General features: G+C 38.6%; 1 protein-coding gene across 1 annotated transcript; it reads left to right on the top strand.

Moving 5' to 3' along the window:
* Positions 1–3634: 3634 nt before the first annotated feature.
* LOC148846260 (uncharacterized) lies at positions 3635–5950 on the top strand. Its single transcript, XM_088955587.1, has 2 exons — positions 3635–3906; positions 4081–5950. The coding sequence occupies exon 2, from the start codon at positions 4132–4134 to the stop codon at positions 5641–5643; it is 1512 nt and encodes a 503-aa protein (XP_088811713.1). The 5' UTR covers positions 3635–3906; positions 4081–4131; the 3' UTR covers positions 5644–5950.
* Positions 5951–7601: the final 1651 nt, after the last annotated feature.

Raw genomic sequence — 7601 nt, 5'->3', positions numbered from 1 at the left:
AATTTCTCACCACCATCTAGATGAAAAGAACTATTTTTAGGTGTATTTTAAAAGTATACGTTTTTATATTATTAAAATTATTAATTTATTATATATGGATTTAACTAAAAGAATTTAATGACCAAGAGAAACAAAAATGGCTTAATTCAATGAAGGTAAATGCAAGTTAATAACTTAAATGTTGGATTTAATGAGAGAATTTAATGCATTGAATATTTTCATATTACCTTTTTCAACTCATTTAATATCAATAACTAATTACCCTATTTTCCCTCTTGTTTTATCAATAAATTTAAATATAGAGGGATAAATTTTGTCTTGAAAAAATTCCAGAAATATTTTTATAGCTATTTGTATTTTATAAAGTAGTATAGATCTATCTATCTATCTATATATAATGTACTTTAATGATAATAGAGTGTAACCAAATTAAATATTTGAATCTAATTCAAAATACAATCAGACTCCAATTGCATTTAGACTTGAAATTTCTATAATTTGATCAAATTTGGATCGGGTCCAAATTTGGCATTTCAATAATCGGATCCAATTTGGATATAGTTAAATTCATATTCAATTAACTTAATTTGAAATTTGAAATTTGAAATACATTATTGTTGTCTTACATTAATTTGTAATTTATTTCATCATATTGGATATCAGATATTCCCATGCATCACATATCACATGGACCAATTACCAAAAAAGAACTTTGTATTTAATTAGTAAATAAGTATAATTTAAATAATAAAAACAAATATATTATTTAAAATTATAAAGAATAAAAATAAAGTGTGGAACATAGACACCAATCCCTCGTGTCTCAGCAATTACTAACCTCGTGCATGTTTCCTACTTTCTTGTGAGTATAATAATGCCTCCTACACTCCAGAGCTTGTATAATAACCATGCAATGCCCCTTTGGGGGCTTTCCATGGCCCCCGGCTCGGTCTTGATCACCTGTTAATAAAACACGTTCTACCAACATGATTTTACACCGCACATCTCATATATAGCATGTCTCACTTTTATGGTGATAGCGTGTTTTGTTGCAAAAAGATCTCAACTCCCTCTGACTTTATGAGGTGGATCCCATTCAGACAGCCCGTAAATTATATTTGGTGGAAACTTCTGGAAGTCCAAAATATATAACTGTCTTTCGGCTAGAATTTTGGTTTTTCTTTGAAGCTTCTTTTAGTACCTTCTCTAAAAGTAGCGCTCAGTGAAAGCCCTCTCAATTAAAGCTTCAGCCCCGCAAATGGCCCCTTGGTTCCTTTGTACCAGAGAGAAAATACTTCTTTGGGGAGTTTAAATCTGTACCTCACAACGTCTTACAGTACATTCTCGCCGTGTATTGAAAACATCTCTCAATGATGATATCATTATTTCTGGTATTATCATCGGGAGATGTTCTCAATATTGACAGAGATGTGTTGTGGGACGTTGTGGGTGCGCCCTTGTAGGTAGCAGATGTGAACTCCTCTTTGGGCTGCTTCATTTAGGTTCAATTTGAGAAGAATACAAATATAAATATGTACAGTATATTATACAAGGTTTTACACTGTATATATCTATATTTGTATATTCTTTCAAACTGAGCCTTAGGCGCAGTTCACTGTCTGTATCTGTACTAGTACAAATGTATAGGAATGTAAATTCTGGTTTAATTTTATTTTTGGTTTTGCTTTATTCCACTTCGGGTCTTATTTTATTTCATTTGTATTGCAATCAAATAAAATAAGGTAGAATTTGAAACAAAAATAAATCAGAATTTGAACCCAAATAATTTGTGCTACAATAGTTTTGCTTCAGTGTAAATAACTAAATATTACACTACGACTAACGAAACCATGGTTTTCAAAACCGGACAGGACTGGATGGTTGGACCAGAAAAACTGGGAACCGATCAGGTGATCGGTTCTGTTTTTCCCCAAAACCGGATTTTTACAAAAAAAAAACGTTGGTTTGGTCAACAAACTGCTGACCTGGGTGGTTGAACCTTTTGAACCATTCAATGATTTTGACCGTTTTTCATTTTTTTTGTCAAAATGAACTGACCATTCGGTTCGGACAGTCTGACCGTTCGACTCGAGAACTGGACCCCTGACCGGTTCAGTCTCTGTGTTGGTTTTAAAAACCTTGAACGAAACCACTCCTGCCTCGACACTCTGATCAATCTCATCTTTGTGCTCAACAAATTCTTTTCCTGTATTCGCACAAGGAATTTCGATTTTGTCCTAAAAAGGCACAGTTTGAAAGAGAAGGCCATGGAAATGGTTCAAAGATTCCCAAACCAAATCGGCATAACCTTCTCGTCGAACCTGGAGTGCTTAGACCAACCAATATTGTTAGAGAAGACTATGTAAAAAAACCCAAACCGGCATTTATCTCTTACTACTTATCCCAAGGTCAACAATTGCAGTTTCATGGCAAGTAAGAGAAATGCGAGACGAAATTCCCTTTGGTTGAAGATTTGGAAAACAAAGTCTATAAAGTTAAAACCTTTAATCATGTAGGTTAAATGGGTCAATTTTTATATTTTAATAAAATAATAAGATTAAAAGCATTGTAAAATAAATATAGAACAATGATGAAATGCCTAAAATTACAAAAATAAAACAGAAAAGGAGAAATAATACACAACCTGTCACTGATCACATCAACTGGTCGACGGCTCAATTGGTTGGTTCATTTGGTTGAATCCAAAATTTTAGCCTGGTGATGATTGCTGGATCAACCAGAGATTAAAAATAGTTGTTGGATTCCACCCATGCTGGATGAGTTGATTGCCTATGGGGCCCACCCCATCTCGCCCCAAACTGAGCAGGTTTTTCCCTATCATAAACGGGGACGGGTGGGAGAGGGAAAATATTTTTGTCCGGAATCAAGAATGGGGCAAGGATGGAGTCTGCATATAATTATCCGAACCTAATGATAAATTAGTAAAATATCTATAGGTTTAATATTAATTTTTAAAAAATTTTAAACTTTTTTTCAAATTATTAAGATCTTAAAATCCCATAATTCTATTTCTAAAATATCTCTAAATTATCATAATTCAATTCTTAAAATACCTCAAACTTCTCATAATCCTATTTGTAAATATCTATAAATAAAATTATTTTTAAGTTATTGCATTAAGAAGAGAAAATTTCAGAGGTTCCTTGACTAAGGGGCAGGAAGAGAGTAGAGTATGTTGACTATGAGGCGGGAATGAGGAGGGAGTGCCCCGCCCCAAATCTGCCCGTTGCCCTTCTTAAGGCTGAGTTTGGAAGGAATACAAATGCAAATATATAGAGTGCAGAACCTTATATTTTGTATTATTTTGTATGTATTTGCACTATAGATATTTGCATTTGTACTGAGCCTAAGATTTTTCATGTGATCCTCCGTCAGAATCGCTCTACATAGGCAATTGCTGGGACGGTTTACAGGACATGCGCAGCTTTATATCACAAGAGAGCAAAAATATTAACTAGATTCTATAATCTTTTATCAGAAAAATAATTTTATTAATTTTGATTAGTCTTGGTAGGTGAAGGTAGGGAAGAGAAATGAATAAAGAAAGACTGGACTTCACAAAATTGAGTCAAAGTCTTCATAGGCTCTTCGATCCCCTTCCTTGCAGCTTCTAATATATTTTTTCCTAGTAGGTGACAGGGGGTAGAGCCGAAGGTTCTCACAGCTGCTTGGGTTACGTGTTACTGGTCATCTAGCCATCTCTGTGTTTTTGGCTCAAAAGACAATATTTGGGCTCACTTCTATACAAAATCAACCTTGATGATATCAGATACTATCCCCAACAAAAACCTTTCTCTCAGTCAGTTGGTTAATTGATGAATCATCAGAATTTGTAATGACCCAGATTTCCTGAGGTAGTTCCAGCCTGCTGCTGGTCCTATCCCGGTATGGTTTTCTTCTTAAACTGGTTTCTTTGGATTGATTAGAATTCCATAGTAGTTTTTGAATGGAAACTCTGTAATGGATTTAGATGTAGAGTTTTCTTTCCAATAGATCTTCTCTCTGCTATTGTTTTTTTTTTCTATTTAATTAATAGTTTCATTTTTTTTTTCCTTTTAGCAATCTGGGTAGGGCCAGGAAGCAGATTAATCCATTTGCCAAAACGAAAGGATGAGCATGTCTGGAAAAGATAAAGAACCAGAGGCAATTCTTACAGAGTGGAGACTCAAGGGCAATCAGGCTTTTGCAAAGGGTGATCTAAGAGACGCAGAGGAATGCTACACAAGCGGGTTGAACTGTGTTTCTCCCAATGAGAAGTCCAGGGCATGCATTGAAGCTATGGTGCTGTGTTATAGCAACCGTGCTGCAACAAGGATGCATCTTGGAAAGATGAGAGAGGCACTAGTGGACTGCATGGCAGCCCTTGCACTAGAGTCAGAATCTCACAAGGTTCAACTCAGAGCTGCAAATTGTTATCTTGAGTTGGGGGAAATTGAAGAAGCAATAAAATATTTCATGAAACTGAAGTTGCAGTCGAGCCTTGGTGTTCACTTGGACAGAAAACTTGTGACAGAGGCTTTTGATGGTTTGCAGAAAGCTGTACAAGTCTCTGATTATATGGATCAGACTGCTGTACTTTTGCAGGAGAAGACATCAGTGGATGCAGAAAGGGCACTGGAAATAATCTCAAAGGGTCTTTCCATAAGCCACCATTCAGACAAATTAATTGAAATGAAAGCAGAAGCTCTCTTGAAGATGCAGAAGTATGAAGATGTTATTGAATTGTGTGAGCAGACTCTTGATTCAGCACAGAAAAATTCTATCCCAGTAAGCGCTGGTGGAACCAAAAGCTCAGCCATTTCTCCGGCGAGGCTCTGGCGGTGGCGCCTAATCTCTAAGTCATACTTTTATTTAGGAAAGCTTGAGGAGTCTCTAGAATTACTTCAGAAGCAAGAACAAGCAGGCCTTATTACTGAAAAGTGTGTGACTGTGAGTGAGCTACTAAGGCACAAGGCTGCAGGAAATGAAGCATTTCAATCAGAAAGGTATTCAGATGCAGTTAGGCATTACACTTATGCTATATCAGGGAACGACGTCTCACGTCCATTTGCAGCAATCTGTATTTGCAACCGGGCCACTGCATACAAAGCTCTGGGGGAGATAACAGAGGCCATTGCAGATTGCAGCCTAGCAATGGCTCTTGATGGAGATTACCCAAAGGCGATATATAGAAGAGCTAGCTTACATGAGATGATTAGAAATTACAGACAAGCAATTAATGATCTTCAGAGGTATTTATCTCTTCTCCAAAAGAAATATTCAGAGGATAAAGCCACTGAGAATGAGATAAGTGAAGCTCGGCTGAGACTTTCCAGAATAAAACAAGAAGCGATGAAAGATGTACCCTTGGACATGTACCTCATTTTAGGAGTCAGAAAATCTGCAACAGCAATGGACATAAAGAATGCTTACCACAGAGCATCTCTTAGGCATCACCCAGATAAGGCAGGGCAGTTATTTGGTAGAAATGGGATTGGAGATGGTGGGTTGTGGAAAGAAATTGCTAAAGAGGTTCATAAGGATGCTGACATACTTTTTAAGCTGATTGGAAATGCGTTTGCAGTGCTTCAGGACCCAGTCCTGCGTTCAAGATTTGATCGTCAAGAGAAGAGGAAGGCCTAGAAGGCATAGTCAATCTCAGGTCATTGGGTGGAGTCTGGAGATGAATTGGTGGTGGCATGTCACAGATTGTTGAACAAAGAAAACTCTTCTGGTCTCCAGCTCTTTTTGATGAAGAGATGGGTGATGATCCTTCAGTGTTGAAAGATAAATAGAAGGTTATATAGCCTATTGATATACAAGAATGAAAATGCAAATTTAGATGTCCCAGACAAGGAAAAGAAATTAAGATTGTTGTTTGGACGAAATTCAGCATTTCTGCTTGTAAAGCGCAAAAGCACAGAGCCTCTTTATGATTTGGGGCTTAAAATTAGGGTACTCACGATTCCATTAATTGAATTGTGGGTGGGTTATTTTTTGAAACCGAACCAGTAATACTGGTTTTTGCAATTCCCCGAACCAAAACCAAACTGGTACCATCGGTTGATCGTTTCAGTTTTTGACGGGTTTGGTTCTTTGGTTTTTTGTTTTTTACATTGATAATATATATTATAAATAAATATAAATATAATATATATATATATATATATATATTTTACCAATCAATCCAGATGTTGGGTGTCCAACGTCCAAGTACTGAGGGAGAGGACCGCCCTTTGAGGAGCCGAGCGCGACCAATGGGGTGTAAACTCTCCCAATGAAACTACTAGTTCCACAAGGCCGATGCCCGATGCCACGGAGAACGCCCCTGTGCTTCTTGAAGTGGTGGAGCTGGAGGGAGCTGAAGATCCTACTCTCGTGGAACTGATGTGTTTCCCCCGCTCCAACTTTGATAGTGAGCTCGGCAAAGAGCAAGTGAGGGTTCTTTCTGAGATGTACCATATCACAAGGGGACTATGGGATTAGAGTCCCCTATGTAGGTGATGGGTCGTGGCAGCCCACCGAGGGGGAGGTGTGTGTGCATGAGCACTACCTCCATTTCGGCCTCCGTTTTCCCTTGCCTCCTCTCGTCCCTGAAATCCTTAATCACTACAACATTTCCCTCAGTCAGCTTGCTCCAAATGTTGTTAGGACCATAGTGGTTGTGTTGGTGATGGCTCACCTCCAAGGTGTGTTCGTAACCTTGAAAGTCTTTCGGGGTTTGTTCGCCTTAAGGAAGCATCCAGATGGGGACGGTCTATGGTACTTCCAAGGCTGACAATGCTTGGCTTGGATAGGGTACAACTGGTTCTCTTCAATGCTGGGCTGTGTTAGGTTCTCAATGTGTACTGTGCAGTTGAGGGCCGACCCTGAACAACTTGCAAGTTTAGATAAGGCGTCGGCTCTTGTGTTCTTGGCCCATGGGACTTGGTGCAAAGTGAAGTGTTGGAAGTAGTTAACCAGTACTTTAGCCAGGTACTTAGCCATATTTGGTTCACTAGCTTCATACTCCCCGTTCACTTGGTTCACAACTAGTTGTGAGTCACTGAAGACATCAATGTGCTTGGCTCTGAGGTCCTTGGCGAGCTGTAGGCCGGTGAGTAATGCCTCATACTCAATTTCATTGTTGGAAGCAAGGAAATTGAACCGAAGTCTGCTCTGCTTCCTTTGGCATTGGAGGATCCATCCATAAACAAAGTCTAGGTAAGTCGAGGCCTTTCATCTTCTTCGGCTGGTAGTGTAAGTACATTCTACCAAGAAGTCTACCAGTGCTTGTGCTTTAATTATGGGTCTCAACTGGTAGTGTAAGTCAAATTCCAAAAGCTCGATGGCCCATTTGGTCAGCTGACCTGAGGTCTATGGTTTGAAGAGTAATGACTTGAGGGGCTAGCTGGTCAGTACTGTAATGCTATGAGCCTAGAAGTAGGGCCTTAATTTCCTGGTCAAGACCACTAGAGCGAAGGGTAGCTTCTCCACCTTGGTTGGGGTACTTGGATGTGGTGTCATAGAGGACCTTATTGACATAGTAGACCGGACTCTGGATTCTGTTGTCTTCACATACCAAAACTAAGCTGATGGCCTCGTCTCCGACCAAGAGGTAC

Source organism: Nelumbo lutea, chromosome 7 (assembly GCF_056320005.1).
Source record: "Nelumbo lutea isolate HS-2025 chromosome 7, American lotus-T2T, whole genome shotgun sequence".
Taxonomy (NCBI): domain Eukaryota; kingdom Viridiplantae; phylum Streptophyta; class Magnoliopsida; order Proteales; family Nelumbonaceae; genus Nelumbo; species Nelumbo lutea.
Note: the sequence above shows the minus strand (reverse complement) of the source record. Positions and strands in the feature narration are given on the sequence as shown.

Excerpts from the sequence above, each read along its gene's own strand:
- LOC148846260 (XM_088955587.1), top strand. The coding sequence starts at position 4,132 with ATGAGCATGTCTGGAAAAGATAAAGAACCAGAGGCAATTCTTACAGAG.